Source organism: Nomia melanderi, chromosome 5 (genome assembly GCF_051020985.1).
Source record: "Nomia melanderi isolate GNS246 chromosome 5, iyNomMela1, whole genome shotgun sequence".
Taxonomy (NCBI): domain Eukaryota; kingdom Metazoa; phylum Arthropoda; class Insecta; order Hymenoptera; family Halictidae; genus Nomia; species Nomia melanderi.
Genome location: NC_135003.1, coordinates 16,793,447 through 16,811,854, shown reverse-complemented (window position 1 = coordinate 16,811,854; position 18,408 = coordinate 16,793,447). Strand labels below are relative to the sequence as shown.

The 18,408-nt window shown below is 47.1% G+C and overlaps 3 protein-coding genes across 6 annotated transcripts; 2 read left to right on the top strand and 1 right to left on the bottom strand.

The window, feature by feature from the left end:
- Positions 1-1,364: 1,364 nt before the first annotated feature.
- Positions 1,365-4,228, bottom strand: ND-49 (NADH dehydrogenase (ubiquinone) 49 kDa subunit). 2 transcript variants are annotated; one of them, XM_031971018.2, is made up of 6 exons: positions 4,077-4,228; positions 3,656-3,728; positions 3,340-3,575; positions 2,783-3,213; positions 2,214-2,685; positions 1,365-2,037 (listed from the first exon to the last, which is right to left on the bottom strand). In XM_031971018.2, exons 3-6 carry the CDS (start codon positions 3,453-3,455, stop codon positions 1,632-1,634), a joined length of 1,425 nt encoding a protein of 474 aa, XP_031826878.1. In that variant the 5' UTR covers positions 3,456-3,575; positions 3,656-3,728; positions 4,077-4,228; the 3' UTR covers positions 1,365-1,631. The 2 variants fall into 2 exon arrangements, with proteins under 2 accessions (XP_031826878.1, XP_031826880.1); XM_031971020.2 differs by lacking the exons at positions 3,656-3,728; positions 4,077-4,228 and having other exon boundaries at positions 3,304-3,455.
- Positions 4,229-4,269: 41 nt separating this feature from the next.
- Positions 4,270-10,786, top strand: LOC116424507 (uncharacterized). Of its 2 annotated transcripts, none has more exons than XM_031971004.2 (5): positions 4,270-5,418; positions 5,526-6,106; positions 6,169-6,705; positions 6,845-9,592; positions 9,678-10,786. In XM_031971004.2, exons 1-5 carry the CDS (start codon positions 4,631-4,633, stop codon positions 9,839-9,841), a joined length of 4,818 nt encoding a protein of 1,605 aa, XP_031826864.2. In that variant the 5' UTR covers positions 4,270-4,630; the 3' UTR covers positions 9,842-10,786. The 2 variants fall into 2 exon arrangements, with proteins under 2 accessions (XP_031826864.2, XP_031826862.2); XM_031971002.2 differs by having other exon boundaries at positions 9,675-10,786.
- A 772-nt stretch (positions 10,787-11,558) lies between these two features.
- Positions 11,559-18,333, top strand: yps (Y-box binding protein ypsilon schachtel). Of its 2 annotated transcripts, XM_031971021.2 has the most exons (7): positions 11,559-11,824; positions 13,987-14,050; positions 14,757-14,790; positions 14,875-15,136; positions 15,219-15,535; positions 16,281-16,343; positions 16,779-18,333. In XM_031971021.2, the coding sequence occupies exons 1-7, from the start codon at positions 11,764-11,766 to the stop codon at positions 16,821-16,823; spliced, it is 846 nt and encodes a 281-aa protein (XP_031826881.1). In that variant the 5' UTR covers positions 11,559-11,763; the 3' UTR covers positions 16,824-18,333. The 2 variants fall into 2 exon arrangements, with proteins under 2 accessions (XP_031826881.1, XP_031826882.1); XM_031971022.2 differs by lacking the exon at positions 16,281-16,343 and having other exon boundaries at positions 11,572-11,824.
- The last annotated feature ends 75 nt before the right edge of the window (positions 18,334-18,408 follow it).

Genomic DNA, 18,408 nt, shown 5'->3' with positions numbered 1-18,408 from the left:
CACCGCCGCCGCTGCAAACCAGCTACTCGCTCGATTCTGTAACAAACCAATTTTTCTGTTTCTATAATCATTCACTCTTTATTCTTCCATTGCAAACCACCTTCTCCGCCATTATCGTAGTTCCCGTTGTCCTCCATTTCTTTCTCATCCGATCCCCACTTTAATTCCTAGTTTCTTACCTGCAGCCCTGTCCTTGTTCCACGTTATTGTTCTTTCCTTCTTCCCTCGACAGCGTGGTCTCACCTTCCGCATTGTTATTATCACTGTTCGTGACTATCACTCAAACGCTGATTATCTCGTTTTCCTTTAACGCCCCCGTTTTTATTCGCCAGCGCCTCGAGGTATTGCGTATCCAGGAGAAACGTTACCGGGTGGATATTTCCATTTGATCTGCAGATTTTTGATGTTTATGTTTCCTCGATATTCTTCTGATTAAGCAAAAACGAAAGGATAAAAAAGTTGTTCCGGATCGGAAATTAAACATGTACACGTGACAATTATGCGTAATTAGATGGATCGTTTTCAAACTGGTATCATACTTTGTTTTTGTTGCTTATTATTCAGATGATCCGTATATTGAATTTTATCGATACTTCGTAATCTCGATTAATCACGTTAAACACGCGAGTATTTCTTTTTTTAGGTACTATACCATTCGGTCTGCGCGGTACGTAACAGATCACCTTAATAGGTCGAGGTGTGGCAACAAGACTGAACACGGTGTTACAGGTCTAAAATTTCCCAACTCGAAACGCGCCTGTGTACGGCAACCTTGTAAACGTTGAATACAATTTGGAAGATGCGATATATCGCGGAACGTACAAGTAGAAAGCAGGACGCCCAACGCGGAAGATTCGTGTAAACGTTAAGTAATATTCACTGCGATGAAGTAAATAGACGCGTCCATTGACGCGAACGATTTCACGCGTAATTATCACGTAATAATTAATATACACGTTACTCACGTGTTGCCCTTGCTCGAAACACGCCGATATTACGGACAACGAAACCCTTGACCTCTTACTTAATTTCTGTAATTAAATGACACGGAAAAACACGCGGCAATTTAAATTTGATCGCATCAACCTGCACCTCATCATTCACGGTGTCATGTTTATTTAATTGTTACGCAAGCCGTTAAATCTGATCCCGTCGTTTCCGATAACGATGTAATTACTATTACGAGCACTTATTAATTACCCACATGAGAATTGTATTCGCATTCGGATAATCATAAGGAATCTACAATCCGTAACATGTTTGCTTTAATTAAACTGACTCGCAGTTTTATGTTTTCTTTCCTAGAGAATAACAACACTGAACCGTCCCGGGCTTACACATCAAAATCGATCCAGTCTCACCAATAAAGGGTTATTTTATAGTTATTTTATTAACAATTCTATCTTACACAGTTGAAATGCTTGTAGCAAAGGATTATCCACGAAACAAGTACGAACCGCACTTCTGAAACAGAATGAACGTACTAAAGTTTATGGAAGAGTAATCAAGCTGTTTTATTCCTCCTCATTTTGTTCACAGTCATATTCCTGCCGTTTCGAAAAGCCAAGTTTCAACGAAACCTAACGAAACTCGGCGATACTACATAAATTACAGACGTTGTATGTAGCAAATTATCTATCGATCTCGCCGAATACAACATCCAGAGTACCAATTATTGCTACGATGTCGGCAAGCATTAAACCTGGACCCATATGACGCAATGCAGATAAATGAGCAACACCCGGAGCCTTGATCTTGCATCTGTACGGTTTACTACTACCGTCGCTCACGAGGTAAACCCCAAATTCTCCCTTTGGCGCTTCGATCGCGGTATACGTAGCTCCGGGTGGCACAGTAAATCCTTGGGTATACAGTTTAAAATGATGAATTAAAGCTTCCATGCTAGTCTTCATTTCCTCCCGTCTCGGTGGAACTATTTTCGCGTCATCGACTCTTACTTCGCCCTCAGGCATTTGATTGAGGCACTGATAAATAATTCGCAACGACTGACGCATCTCTTCTACGCGGCAAAGATATCTACAAATAGACGGTAACCGATACAGTACAAGTTACATGTAATTATGATATATATGTGTTTTAATGATTAAAAAATGAAGGAGTACGGGGGAAGAGAACGGAGAGAGGAAGAAACGGAAACGAAGACAGAGAAACTGGTGACAAATGCGAGAACTTTCTACCTGGCAAACGCTTACCTATCATAGCAGTCTCCAGCTTGACCGATAGGAACATCGAATTCCACGAGATCATATGCGTCATAAGGAGCCGTTTTTCTGATATCCCATTTGATTCCGGAACCGCGTAGCATTACTCCGCTGCAACCCCAATTCAATGCATCCTCTGCCGTTAGCACTCCAATGTCCTTTGTGCGGCCTATCCAGATTCTGTTTGTGGTCAATAGGTCTTCGACTTCGTCCAATCTGTCGCCGTACTTGCGTGCCCAATCATATATATCGTCCATTATACCCAATGGCAAATCTAAAGAAACACCACCAGGTCGTATATAAGCGGCGTGCATTCGCGCGCCACTCACTCTTTCGTAAAATTCCATTAATTTTTCTCGTTCTTCAAACAACCAAAAGAAAGGTGTCATAGCGCCGATATCCAGCGCGTGAGTTCCAACTCCCATGATGTGATTTAAAATTCTTGTGATCTCGGCGAAGAGAGCTAAAGATATAAAAAAGACCATAAATCTTTACCTATTTTAAGAAACCTTGAAAACTATGTTTCTTCTAACTCATCCATTGAAAGAAAAATTTCTTACTTCTAATGTATTTCGCCCGTAAAGGTACTTCTATATTAAGCAACTTTTCAATAGCCATGGAGAAACATTGTTCGTTGCACATCATGGAGACATAATCCAACCGATCGAAATAAGGTAAAGCTTGCATGTATGTCTTATATTCGATCAGCTTTTCTGTACCACGGTGCAGGAGACCTATATGTGGATCAGCACGAAGGACAGTCTCTCCATTAAGCTCTAAAATTAATCGTAGTACTCCATGGGCAGCTGGATGTTGAGGTCCAAAATTAATAGTCATGTTTTTAATTTCTGATTTTGGCGGCGGATTTTTTATTTGTAAATTAAACCACCCTGGATTGTTTTGTACTCCATAAATCGATTCACTCTTCTTCATCATAGCTATCACAAGTTCCCTATCCAGGGCCCATTGATGATGTCCACTGCGCTGCTGACTGCAATGTTCAATATCATTTATATCGAAACATCCATTTTTTATAGGTTAAGGTACCCTTACATAACAGGTATCTACATCGCACAATTACATTTGATAGCTCCGAAACTTGGTACGTTAACATCACCTTCCGATGCTTAGTAAATTTCCTGTTCCGCCGGTAGCACGAAGTCCTTTTTCCGCCCATGGTCCAAAGTATCCTCCTCTGGGTCGTACAGCAGACATCCATAATCTGACCGCCATTCTGGACGATCAGAGGTTACTTCAGCCAATTACGTTCGCAAGGTCGGCACCAGCGAGATAATCTACGCTGTGACCTACGTACTGCGTCTTTCTTTCACCTTTCCTTCTCCCTCTTCTTTACTATTAATATAAGTATTAGCGTTATTATTATCTTTGAAGCAGCTACATACTCGTAATTAAACCTTAAGCTGTACACTTACTTCGGACAGTTCTTCCGGTTGCTGTCGACTAGAAAAGGACCTCGAGCCGAACGCTAACAGGCCTTGTTCTGTACTGTAATTGGTTAACTTTTACACAGATGCATATATATATCGATTTGCCTCCTCATTGCATTAGCCCAGCGAGAGAATTATATTCTGAAAGAATTCTTTGAAAACGTGTGACGATTTCATGAAATAGTATCATATTGAATACAGTATTGCTCCTAAGATGTGACGTTTACAAAACGTCTTTTAACATCTTAGTTTCATCTGGATTATTTCGTAACTCGATTGATCTCCGAGAAAAGGAAAAACCGATAATCAATCGATCAAAGTGAAAAGAAAATATTTTCCATTACTTTGAAGCGTCTCGCCGAATTCTCACAGCTTCATCGAGTCGCAGGCGCAATACCGTACTTACTTGGAACGCCTCGAATCATTTGCATGATAACGCTGGCCCCATATTGACACGTTCCGTAGATGTATTTTCAACGAGAGATTTCTGTCATCGTAGGTTTTTCCGAGCCCTCTATCGTCGACCGCAGTTAATTATTTCTGAAAATAGAGTCGAACCGTCGAATTTGTTGGCAGTTTAAAATTAACTGACGATATCGAAACGTGTACCGAACGGTGGCGCCTTGAACGGTTCGTACACGAGGCGTCAGTAAACGCACGAGTACCTTTCAATCTAGCTCTTTCGCGGTAACAGAAACGTAAGAATCAATTACGGTGAACATTTGAAAACAATTTCGCGGGAATATCGTCAGTATCGTTTGACTGCCAACGAAACACGTGTTTTCGATTAATACGATTTTAAGGGAAATCCAGGGGAACGTTCGCAACTCGAAAGACAACATTTAGAGTTACGTAGTAGTTGCTACGTCGATAATGTCGTTCGACTTAACGCAGCAAAGTTCCGGTGATTCGGTGAGTGTGCTCTTTTCAAACATGGAGAGGTTATTTGTTTGAAATAATATGTGGGATTTAGGAAATCGGAGTGTCGTTGCGTTAGTAAGTGTGTTGAGTGGGTGCGTGTTCCTGTACAACGTTTGGGGACCGATCCTTATTCTAACAATTTTACTTTTCCTCACTATTTATGCGTGCTATTCTTTAATCACCAACGACAGTTTATTGTCGCCGCACGCGTCTTTTCTTTTTGATTATTGTGTGCGCGTCTTTCTTGAAGTTCGTGCGAAATTCGAGAGTATCGTCGACCACGTTTATCGGTACTCTCGCATATTTTGGGAAACTGCAAATCGTCGTTTTTTCGAAGTGTTCCTAACCAAGATTAGGATGGAGAGACGTCGAGGACCCCACTATCAGCTTAGCACCGATCCATACCCGACTAGGAGGAACTCGTCAAAATTTGATTCAATAGCGCAGCTCAGCCCAATTTCACGGAATGCGCGAGAGTCAAACGCGAACGAGCTAACATCAGAGAACAAAGTTTATCGCAACCCTAATCATTCCTTGTACGCTCGCGGTGCTTTCTCTAAAGTCACTTCTACACCATTGTTATCACGAAGCAAGGAAGAATTTGAAAATGAATCATCCAGTCAAGGTACATCCCAGAGAATGACCCCTGTGTATTCACATCATCGTAGTTTAACACGGGGCGAAGATGTGACATACTATAGTTCGGAAGGGTCTCCGTGGGGAACCACCATTAGTCCAAAAGCTCATCCGACAGCAAGTGAATCCAAATCACCTCTGTCACAAAGCAGACCATTATCCGTATCAACCAGGTATAATATAGATCCAAGGTACGTCTACATGTTTTATCCAAATATATTTAGATTAAACAACTCGACAAAATATCATGTCAGAGTCTAACTTGCACAAGTAATACATATTTTGCCTTTGTTTTCAGGGTGTACAATGATGTAACTTCACCAGGTCTCTCCAGTAGATTAACAAAGTATGCCGCGGAAGCAAACAACAGATTGACTCGTCAATCTCAATATCATGTGGGACAATTTCCAAAAGTAAATCTTCAAGGTAGTCCAGTTCCAGTAATAAACCCGAAGTGTGTAAAAACGCGAACACCAGTGACGGTGAGAGTAGCTCCACCAGATGCTGTTCGTTATTCTCCGCCAGGAAAACAGAAGATGTTATCAAATTTATGTGACGTGGATGAGAGCCTTAGTTCAAGCAGCGTCCCCTATGGTCTCAGAGAGATGTCGTTAAAGAGACACGCATCGAGAGAAGACGTTACCTTCGACTTGGCAAAAAAGCAGCGTATAGGCGGTGTTACCGTGAATGAAGTTGAAACGCAGGATGAAACGAAGCAAAAACGCAGCAGGGACGAATCCTCAAAATCGGAAGAAGACATCTCGCCTCAAAACAAAAGTGCCAGACCCGCGAAGCGAACCAAAACGCCTTCCTGTTACGACATTTTAAATTCTTTCAGTTCCAGCAAGAATGTAGTTTCAGGAATCAAAAGGAAAGCCAGTAAGTATCATATAGAATAAATTCCTCGTTCGTCTTCTTATCTTATTTATTTGTTGGTACAGGAGATCTTTCTCGGAGCGGAACGCCAGATTTTGAAAAGCATTTTAAATCACTGGAATCTGTACCGAATTCCAGTGTGCAAGCTTTATCAGAAGCACAAATCAAGAACGTAACGTATCGTGATCATGGAGCAACAGAAAAGAAACAGTTAAACGCACGAAATAGTTTGGATCCAGTTCAGGGAAAATTGTCCCCAGTGAAGGGAATTTTGAAAACTAGTTCAAAAGCTTTGGAGATGGATTCGCACGACAGAGAGGTTCACGCGAATCTCGACAACCGGCACAACGGAGAAACTCGTACCGCAGGGGCTCCGGTATTCGTGGACACAGAATCGAGCAGATTGACCAACAAGTTGTTCATGAGAGCAGAACCAGAAAGAAATGAGAAGTTAAGAATGCTTGTCGAAGAACAAGGTAACATTAGAGCGAAATTCACAACGGACGATGTAGAAGAGATAAAGAAAGAGGATATAGCCGACATGAGGCAGACTAGCATGAAGGCCAGACTTCAAAGCATGTTCGACGCGATATCCGGTAAAGGTGAGTAAGCCAGACTTCAGAGCATGCTTATATGGACAATGTGATTATTTTAGCGCCAATACAACGTCAATTTGTTCATACGAAGTTTGCAACATTGATTCCACGATAAAATATTGATCTGATTTATTTTTGGTTTCAGCAACTAGTAAAATTAACCCAGACGTGGTGATTCAAGCGGAAGAAGTGAACACTGTCAAATCTGTTCCGTGCCCCTCGAGTTGCGCCACTCTCAATTCTTCAACAACCACAACGAACGCGAATACTACGCCTATTTCTACGTCCGCGGTCAGTCCCAGCCCCGGAAGTAAATCAACGAAGCACGTAACTTTCGATTTGACGAGCAAAGAATCTTCGTTGGATTCCAAGTTATCTAGTAGCAACTCGAAGCCGATGCTCGCCACCTCAGCTGGAAATTCGTTCGTGGCCACATCCGGTAATGCAATCTTCCCATCACCCGTGACAAATGTGAGTTCAGCCGTATCAAGCTCCGAGCTCAAGAACGCAGCTCCAGCTAAGACAATAAACGTAACGTCGTCCGCAACTCCGTTTGCTTCGGTTGCTGATCCTTCGAGTCACCGAGTTGCATCCACCAGCTCTACCCCTTCCGTGGTCACAGCGGCGACACCCGCGGTACTCTCAGGAAATTCATTCGGAGCGACAACCGGTGTCACGTTCAACTCTCCAACCATATCAGCCAGCTCTTCCTCGTTTGCAACGAAAACAAACATGACTCCCGTCGGTCAGTTAAACCAGCCACACACGACCGAGAAAGCATCATCTGCGTCGAGTATGACACCCACTAATAACAATACTGCATTCTCTTCGCCGATGCTGAGGTCTGTAACTTGGAGCGCGGAGAGTTCCGCCGGTCAGTTAAACCAGCCACACACAACCGAAAAGGTTTCATCTACGTCGAGTATGACACCCACTAATAATAATACAGCATTCTCTTCGCCGATGCTGAGGTCTGTAACCTGGAGCGCGGAGAGTCCCGCCGGTCAATTAAACCAGCCACAGGCAACCGAGAAAGCATCATCTACGTCGAGTATGACACCCACTAATAGCAACACCGCATTCTCTTCGCCGATGCTGAGGTCTGTAACTTGGAGCGCGGAGAGTCCCGCCGGTCAGTTAAACCAGCCACACACAACCGAGAAAGCATCATCTACGTCGAGTATGACATCCACCAATAACAACACCGCGTTCTCTTCGCCGATGCTGAGGTCTGTAGCTTGGAGCGTGGCCACGACTAATGCCGTGGAAAGCAAAGGGCAAAGCACACTAGTTGCGAGCGCTCCCACGACGGCGACTTCCTCGGTACCAACGACTGCCATGTTGTCGACGTCGCCGTTCACATTTGGAAACAAACCTACTACCGCGCAGCCTTTGAAACCCGAGGCGAGCTTCGTATTTGGCTCAAATTTTGGAGAAAATAGTGCGCAAACCAGCGGAGGATTAGCAAATTTAACAGCAAAGTCTCAGGCAGCTCCTGTATTGAATGCGAATCAGGGGGCAACAGGTTTGAATCTTATGGCCAATACATCAGCGACAACCAGCGCATTCAATACAAACGTAAAAACCACAGCAACCCCATTCAAAGCACCTGCAATTTCTACCTTCTCCTTCGGCGCGGGTACTTCGGTTGCACCCAACAAAACAGCATTCTCTTTTGGCGGTATAGCGACGACCACCGTTGCAACCCCTGCTCCAACCACCGCTGCGACTACTACTGCCACTACCGCTGCGGCCATCGGGTCCATGTTCGGGACTACGCAAAGTCAACCAGTTTTTGGTGCTAGTTCGACTTCGAACGCAACCAACAGCGGTGGGAATACATCCGCCGTGACTCTTTTCAACCCTACCCCAACCGTAATTGTAACTTCCGTTAGTAGCACGCCTATCTTCTCCAACACCGTGCCTGGATCTTCTTCGGGAATGACAAGTACAAATAATACCACATCGATCTTCGGTTCGGTCGCGAACGCACCCTCTTCCAGAGAAGCTGGAATTGGAAAAGCACCAAGCACCAATATATTTTCTAACGCGAGCTCAGCGTCTGCCTTTGGCGCAACAGGCAACATATTTGGCCAAGCGAAAGCTCAGACAGGGAACATGAAGGGCATAGCAGGAACATTTATGAGTAACGCACCACCCCTCTTCGGAACACCAGCGACGACAGTGGCCACGTTCAACAGCCCCAGCACTTCGAGCAACACGGTTACCCCCATTTTCGGTTCTGCAATCGTTTCCACTAACGCAACCACTTCAGTCTTCGCCGCTACCAGCGTTACGTCTCCGGCATTCGGATCGCAGAGCAGCACCATTTTGGGAGGACAAAGTAACGCGTCGCAAGCTTTCGGCGGTAGAACTTGCATATTCGGCACGGACCCCTCTGCATCAGCATCCGCATCTACATCTACATCCGCAGCTCCTGTCTTTGGTGCTTCCGTTTCCACTTCCGCTCCAACCCCTCTATTTGGAGCCCCTGTCTCCACTTCTGCTCCGATCCCAGCGTCCACAGTTTCCAGTACGTTCACAGGACAAGGCGTGACCAGTCCGGCGTTCGGTGCACCAGTCAACGCTTCCGGACCAGTTCTCGCTCCCACTGGTGCATTCGGTGACAGCAAAGCGCCTTCCTTTGGTCAAGCTTCGCCGTTTGCTACGTCGAACGCGACCCCAACCGTGTTTGGCTCTGGAAGTGCGAGCAACACGAACAGCACAACCAATGCCACTAGCACCTCTGGCATATTCACCTTCGGAGCAAACCAGAAACCCAGCCAGCAGGCTGGCGCATTCTCCTTCAACAGCAACGTTAACGCGAACACTAACACCGCAGCCCCATCGGCCTCCACACCTTTTCAATTCGGTGCAACCGCTTCGAAACCAGGTTACCATTTATATCTTATATAATTGTTATTTACATTTATGGAATCACGCCAGTAGCAGTGACCTTCTCGTTTCCTTTGTAGCAGCAGCCACAGGTTTCAACTTCTCCGCCCCATCGACGACGCCAAGCATCAACTTTGGAACAACCAGCGCACCGACTTTCAACGCATCCATGCCAGGCATGTTCAGCATCGGAAGCGGATCGGCAGCTCCACGATCCAGGAGTGTTAGAACGAGGAAACCGAGATGATGAAGAATGTAATCTCGTTCGTCGGGGGCACTCGATTTCGCTGTAACGCCGAGATCAAAAGAATCAAGCCTATTCGTTTTTTTTTTACCAGTTCCTGTACCAAGGAATCTCAAGAAACGACGCGTAGAGAGTTACAGTTTCAAAAGGAGCCACTTACAAGTCCAACGACTAAATATCGTTTTAAAATACATCTCTCATCATTGTTTAAATGTATCCATTTTGTACATACGGTTACGTCAAAGTAGTTTCTCCTCTTTTTCTTTTATCCATTACCATTTTAACTTCGCTTCGCTCAACGGAACAGAACAAACGAGAAAGAACTTGGAAGAGAGGAAAGAGGATACGAAAATTCACGGCAAACCGCGCAGCTGCTTTATACCTACGCCTGTCGGATCCACATTCGAGAAGTTTTTGTTTAATCGACGTTTAACGTTCGTCAATCAAGTCGCCGACGATCGAAAACAACGTTAGCCTTTGTCCGTTAATTTTTCATCGATGGATGAATCACGGTAAATTTCGGTTTGCTATTGTTCTCGCGATTCGGCTCGATCGACTGCATAGGAAGCGAGCTTAATTTCTAAAAAAGGAGGAGATCGGTTGATATAATCAGCCCCGTTGCTCCAGCAGGCGAGCAACAGTTACAAGTTTTAGCGCCGACGAAGTTGTATTTTATTATCCGACATGCAACGTGTGACAAGGGATACAACGTGTCCGTCGATCTTGCCGAAAACATGCGAATTAGACTGATAGAAGGGAAGAAGGACAAAAAATAGTAGACCAGTGTCAATAGAGAACGAGATTCCGTGGTTCCCGGCGAACGAGGAATGTTGTAAAAGATGCGCAATTATTTTCTTCTACGTTTCGAGGCAGGTGTATTTTCGAGATATTGTATAGTTTAAGAAACGCTGGAAATACGAACGTTGACGCTTTTCGAGTTTCACTTTACGCATGTGGTATTTCTTTCCGACCTTTCACCCTGCTGACAAAACCGAATCGCTGTCCGTTTAGAACTCCCAAATCGATGCCGCATAAGCATCTGCACTCCTATATCCGGAGACAGAGTCTCCACTATATTTTCATAAAAGTGACATCATCCCGGTAAGCATGATCGGTCTCGTAATTCAACGATCGACACGTCCGCTATCAGCGTCGCATTCGTGACGTCCGTAATCTTATATTCTCCATAATAAAAAATAAATGAATCCTACATTGTTATTAGAAATGATCTACATCACGCTTAGGAGCTCAAAGACTCGTTTCATTCTTCAAACACTTCGTTCGGATTTATCAAAAACATAATTCAGAAAACCGTCACCGAGACAAGCGCTGGTAGCGAACGGTTCGCAGACGAGCCGTTCGCCAAATTCTCAGCCTAAACGTTCGCTTGAACGTGGTGGTGAAGCGCGCGAAAAAAGAACCGCTAGAGAGGAAGGAACCTGCACGAAGGGAAGGGGCGCGAGTTCTCACGGGTAGCATCCCGGTGAAATTTCTCGCGAGAAAAGCGACGAGTCTCGCCGGATTCCTTCCAGCGAGCCCGCAACACCCCATGAACCGGTAAGTGGCCGACGGACGGAGGAAAAGCCGATTCCCGTAACGCACTTCCGACAACGATATTCGCTCGCGCGAGCGTATCGTCGTTGCGCGAGGAACGTTGGCGCGAGCGCGTGCGAGCGAGAAAACGAGGAAGTAGCGCGCGAGTACGTCACGCTCGTTCCGTGAAACTCGGCGCGTGATTGGTCGAGTGGGGAAGCTGGTCGGCGCGTCGACCTATGGGCGAGTCCGTTAGACGGGAAGGATGTTTGCACGGTCGCCTGGAGGCGCAGCCATGTTGGGAACATTAGAAGGGAACCAACACCACGACCAGAAAGACGGGAACATCTAGGTTCGGCAGCGGCGTGTCTTAACACCTGAACACCACCACCATGGCTGACCCGGAAAAACAGCCCGAACAACCAAAGGCTGTACAGCAGAAGCTGGTCATCGGTGAGTGAACACTCCGTTACGCCTAGATATACCGCGGCCGCGCATCTTAGCGCCGAAAAAATGGAGTCGTTAGGGAGAGCGGCGAATTCGCCTACGCTGGCCCCGTACGCGCGTGATAATGGCGTCCGGGTAGCAGCAGACAAGCACAACCATGTGGCATGTGACCGGTGTGCTGCGGCGTGTCCCGCGTGTGCCGTCTACGCGCCGTGCCCGTACACCGGCTAATTTCATTTGGTTCGTGACCGGTCGTTCAACGATCTTCACGTTCGTTTCTCTGACCCCGGGGACATTGGTTTTTCCTTTTCACCGTTCGCTCACCTCCGGTCGTCTCGTTCTTTCCTCGTTTTAACTCTCTCTCTCTCTCTCTCTCTCTCCCTCCCTCCCTCTCTTCCTCTCTCTCTCTCTGTCCGTCTCCCTCGATCTTTTGTGCGCGTTCTCTCCTCTCTCTCTCTTTCTTTATTTCCATCTCTCTGTTTCCGTCTCTGTCTCTCCGTTGGCCACCCTCTTTCTCTCTTCAGCCGACTGTCCGGCCTGTGTGCCCGCGTATACATCGATCTCCGCTTCTCTATTTCTATTCCCATTTCTATTTCTATCTCCGCTTCCATCTGCGCGTCCCGTCCTCCTCTCTAGGCCGGCCGTAGATGTTCGGCGTTAGCCGCGGCGAGATCCGTCGGGATCCGGAGCGAACTGAAAATTCGCGGAAACGCCGATGCCACGGGTCGCCCTCGGGACCGTGACTCCGTCGACGTAGCCGTCCTCTTTTGATTGTACCCTCCGTCCTTCTCCGCGCAAAATCGAACGGAAATGAGGGTGGAAGTGGAAGTGGAAATGAAAATTGGAAATGGAAATCGGGGAACGTCGTCGTGCACGCCGCCGGATGCGCTCGCGAGCCGCGCGCTCCGACGGGAATTTCGTTGCGCAGCGGACGGACGGCACGTTTTTGAGGTAGTCCGCGGCGCCTCGTTTCGCGTGGTTGGCAAACATGATCTTGTTACGTAAGCCGAGGGGATTTTTCCGAATGCGGTTCGGCTCGGTTCCATTTGATTCATGAGAACGCGTCCGAGAAGCACGGGCAATTATCGAAAGAAATGAACCGGTTCGCGTTGGTTCGCGCCCACGGGGATCGATAGCGATCGCCGATCGAAGGGACCGGCAGGACGGCGCTCGCGATAACGGCGAGATAATTGTTTATTTGTTTATTTATTTGTTGAATAATATTTTGATACCAGGCGAAAGATAATGAAGATAAACATGGAATATCGGAGCAGCAATGACCTTAACACGTTGAATGCCGCAGGATTTCATAGAAATACGGGAGAATTTAATATTAAGTCATTCGATTGCATTATTATCATTGCATGTTCGTCCAGCTGAATGTCACCGTGTTAGGTAGCATTATTTGTAATATAGAAATATTTTATATAATCGTCGTTTAATTGAATGAATAGTAATTCGATTTGGTTGGTGACCCCCATGGCGTTCAACTTGTTAACGAAATTACCGAAACTAAGAAAAGGAGTAGCGCAAAGTACGGCACAAGCGAAATCAAGGGACGTTATTAAAACCGTAACAATGACACGTGAAACCAAGGTACTCGATACGTATAGAGGTTATAGAACAGATCGTCCTCAGACGGAAATAGAAGTCTAGGAAAGATTAGGATTATCAGCGATTCGATCGGCGTAATTACATAGTCCAACGATATTGTTTTTGTCGGCGAGCGCAACCCCTGGAATCAGAGATTATCGCGCGTCCCATTGAATGTCGCTTCCCTCTGGCCGCGATGTAAACACTCGCGTCTGTCCGTAAACACAAATAATATTCGCCTCGAACGTTGGAACGCGTCGAGGGGAAAAAAATTCGATTCGAAAGTACGTTTGCTCGAACGGTTTCCCGTTCCGTCGATCGGCTCGCGTTTTCGCGAACTTCGTCCGCCCCGGTGTTTCCTTATCGTTCCGCGATCGAAAACCCGATTAACCCGATCGTCTTTGACGCGAACGGGTTGTCGCGGGCCGAGGGGACGAGAAGAGAATGGAAGGGGACGATTAAGAGCGTGCCCGTTCGCGAGAAAACGGCAGCCGCGGTGACCGCGCAGCGGCGCGCGTTCGCCCCGTTACACGGCAAATACCTAATTAGAGCGTTTCGTTTTTGTTGGGTTTCAGCTAACAAAGTGACCGGGACTGTGAAATGGTTCAACGTGAAGAGTGGATATGGATTCATCAACAGGTTAGTAACCGTAGCCGCTTCCGTTACCGCGTCGCTCCCGTTTGCCCGACTTTTGCGCAGGATGCTCGGGCATCGTTGGGAATCGGGATCCTTTAACTGCGGACATTACCTGTTTCAGTCTCGTCTCATTACTTTCTCCGTAAACGACCGATCGAGCCTGGGATAATTTGCAAGTCGTTGGACTGCGAACGAACGGTTCTCCGCGGGTTTCGACTCGGTTCTCACGCGGATCGTTGCCGCCCAACGGTTCCTTCGTTTCCTTATTACTCCGATTTTCGATTCTCCTAGCTAGACAGCTATTTCTAGACGACTCTCGATCTATGCGTCTGGCTGCTCGCCAGATTTTCGTTCTATGACTCGCTCGCTCGCTTCGAGAACCTGTCGAATCATGACTCGATTTTATCCCTCGCTCGCGTGAGGTTGATAAGAAATTCACCGAGCATCGCGGTTACATCTTGTACCGAGAAATATAGGTACGCCACCATTTACTCGCGCCGTTGATCGCACGCTCTTGGCGAGTCACACGGAATCTTTGAACAGGTGGCAGAGCAAAGCATGGCGTCCGGATACCCATTGGATCGCCTCGACGCTTTCGAGCGGTCCATGTTCCGAGATGCACAGAACCTTGTTGAAAATTAGAAAACGCGAGACTTCGCGACGAGAAACGATCGTTCCCGGTTTTAATCGATTCCTCCGTCTGTTTCAGGAACGACACCAAGGACGACGTGTTCGTCCATCAAGTAAGTATATTTTATTCCTCTCTGTTCTCCAACGTGTGGATCAAGAAACTGAATTTTAACCGTGTCCGTTGAATCTTCTCGCAGTCGGCTATCGTGAGGAACAACCCAAGGAAGGCCGTCCGTAGCGTCGGTGACGGAGAAGTGGTCGAATTCGACGTGGTTATAGGCGAGAAGGGTCACGAAGCGGCCAACGTTACCGGTCCTTCCGGGGAAGCGGTAAAGGGTTCACCTTACGCTGCCGACAAGCGACGCGGATTCCGCGGAGTTCATTGGTACATCAGTCAGAAACGTGGGAACACTCGAACTCAACGTAGACCGCGTGAAGGCCAGGAAGGCTACGAAGCCGGTTCGTACAGCTTCGTTATCATCACGGCGAGAGGAGAGTGTACCGTAGGCTTGGTCTGAACCGAACGTTCGATTGTGCGCAGGCGAGGGCAAATCTGCGGACGAGGCCAACGTTGGCGAAGGTGGTGGACAACAGCGGCGTTACAGAGTCCGACGGCAGTACGACGGCTACTATCGTGGGTCGCGGCGGTCTGGACCATCGGCGCAACAGCAGACCGATAACACCGGAGAACAAGGAGAACAGGGTGGCGAGGGTGGTGCAGGTGGCGAGGGTGTGCCGCGCGGCGGCGGTGCTCGCGGCCGAGGCGGACCGTCTCGCCGTTATTATCGTCGCAATTTCCGCGGAGGAAGAGGCGGCGGACCACCTCGTCGACCTCGCAGCCAGGACGGACAAACAAAAGTCTGTATTCCTCTCCTCGTCCTTTCTGTTCGTATACCAGCGTGCTCCACTCCGTCTGTTCCGTCTGTCTTCGGTCTCTTCGGTTCTATCGCACGTTTTCTGCTTTCTCTTCCACTTCCACTCCCTTTCCCACTACCTCTGTCTACTTTTGCGGACACCTCTACGAACAACTTTAAGGTCACCTCTGCGATTACCTCTACGACGACCTCTGACTACTTCTGCAACTACCACCACCTGTTCTCCTGTCTGTCTTCCTCTTCTCAAGTTTTCTGCTACTGTCGTGTGTCTGTTGGTGTCACGTGAATCGTGAAATACCTTCGCTCAGATTACGGACGATGAAGAGGCTCGGCAAATGTCTCTTATGGGACGCGATAAACGGAGGATAATCGCAGTCGGCCAATCAGCCAGGGAACGGTCGACAGAGTTTGTCAACGATATGCTACGTTCGACGAATCCAACCCTGTGTATAGCTCTATCCGTGATCTCTTTGTCCAAATAGCAACGTTTGATCGTTTTTCTCATTTTCTTCTTTCGCGAAGGGACGGGGGGAGAGGTTAACGAGAGTCGTATTCGCGTCGTTCCTTCTTTCGATCCTCTTCGCTTGTTCTCAAACACCAAACACTCCTATGAAACAGCCGTCCGTTCGCCAACAGATCGAAATCGATCCGTCGACGAACGCTCGTCGTAAATTGGCGTAACGCTTGGCACACACACTATTGCACGTCTCTTTTTGTGCTCTTTTCAGTCGGAGCAGAAGTCGGATGCACCTAAAGATAAGGATGCACCTGCCGCTGCCCCTGCTCCACAGGTAACGTGGCTTTATTTTTCTTTCTCCTTTCAGCTCGTTTCTCCCTTGGTCTGTCTATTCACCTATTTAACTATCTATCTGTCTAACTATCTATCTATATACCTACATGAATTTCTGTCCATCCAACCATCCATCCATCCATACATCTCGGTTCATACCCCGGGCTCTTTTCTATCTAACTGTTTCATGGCATGTCGTTCGTTCGATTCACATTTCCCGATCAGTTCATGTAGTACCTTCTAACACCTTCTGTTTCATCCATTGGAACGCGCATGGTTTTCGTTTCTCGAGACACTGGTAACCAGTCGCATAAAAGGCTGCAGAAACGACCATTTTGTTCGTAACAAACGTGTGCGACATTTATGTATCCTCGATTCGATCGTGCCGGGAGATCGATCTGTGCCGATCTTTAATCGCACCTGTTCCCTTTTGCAGGAGAGTCAGCCGGTCCAGAACACCACTACCGAAAGCACCGCTTAATCAACAGCAAATGGTACCAACCACCACGACATAACCACTCCTTTTAATAAGTAACACCAACACCAGTTATACACCGAAGCAACAGCAAACAGCAGCAGCAAACGGCAAACAGCAACGTAACAAAAGAATCGAACAAAAAATGTAAAACAAAAAAAAAAGAAAGATAAAGAAACCAACGAAGCAACGGCACTCCACACTCTCCTGAAGAAACGCTGGACTTGGCGCTGGCGTTTGCGCCAGCGTTCGCACTGGCGTTCGCGCTCGCGCGATATTTTACCGGGATTTAATGCCTCGAAGAGGACTGTGCTACGCTCTCGTCGGAGAATCTTATCGCGGAGAAGAGAGACGGTGACAGGGCGATCGCTTCGGCGGGCAAGCGAGTCGAAGACAACGCGCAACGTGGTTGCGTGTTTCTTTCAACCATGTTACCGAATGGTTCGCGGGTTCTACCGTAGACGCGCGCGCATCTTCGATCGGAGGATGAAATGGAAACGGAGACGGAGACACGCGCAACGGTATATCGGTGAGACGACGGACAGAACGATAGACGAAATATATATCGCGACTGCGACCAATTCGGTGGTGGACGATAGGGCAGGGTCTCGATCGAAGGGATAAGCGGAATCGCGGATAAAGGAAGATGCGCGGCAATTGGGCGAGATACACGATACGATTGCGAATTTTAATGGTCGAAACTGCTATTTTTGTTCTTGTTTTTGCGTATTCATTGTTTCATATGTTTTAATTTTTCTTCAACGAAACGCATTCGATCGTTTTACGTAGATGTCTTTGAGTTCAGGGCCATGTCTTTTGTGGTTCTTTTTCGCGTGCAAACGCAGAGTCGCGGATCGGACGGACGCGTTCTCTTCCTCTGCGTAAGTTTATCGTTTCAAGTACTTTCGAAATTCGCCAAGACTCCAATCTGGATTATTCGATTCATTTCGTTTCGTTTCGTTTCGTTTCAACGAACTAAAAAGATTCCGACGCGCCGCTTTCATCTTCCTCCATCCTCGCTCGTTCCACCGTTTCGATCGCGAGGATACGAAAGCGGACGAGACGCCGTTTCGTTCGATCGTTTTCAGCGGTGCACGCTGATGCGCACGATCGATCGTGACGGGAACGTCGACCGGTGCCCCTGGCGGGCCGAGATGGTCGATCTCCTCACGGTTTTCGGATCCAAGGATCGACGCCCGACCGCGCGACACGTCGAAGACTCGCGCGGGTCGATTGAGAACGATATTAGGGAATCGTAGACATTTTACTGCGACTCGATTGACGACGCGAACCTTACGACTCGTCGATGGAGTGAGCGAGTAAAACGAACACGAGCAAAGAGAAAGAAAAAACAAAATGTGTATGAGTCGGAAGAAGCGTGAATGCGTAAACGAGCGAACGAGTGACCGAGTGCGTGGGAAATTTATATAATTTTTGCATGGAAACGAAACTACTTTTTTAAATTTTAGTTTGTAGTCCTATCGTCGGAGAAATAAAGTATACAATTTTCTTTCAAGGTGTCTCGAAACTTCACGCAGCTCGCAGCAGTAAATTACGAGTTTTTGTTTTTCTTTTTTTTTCATCTGTTTTT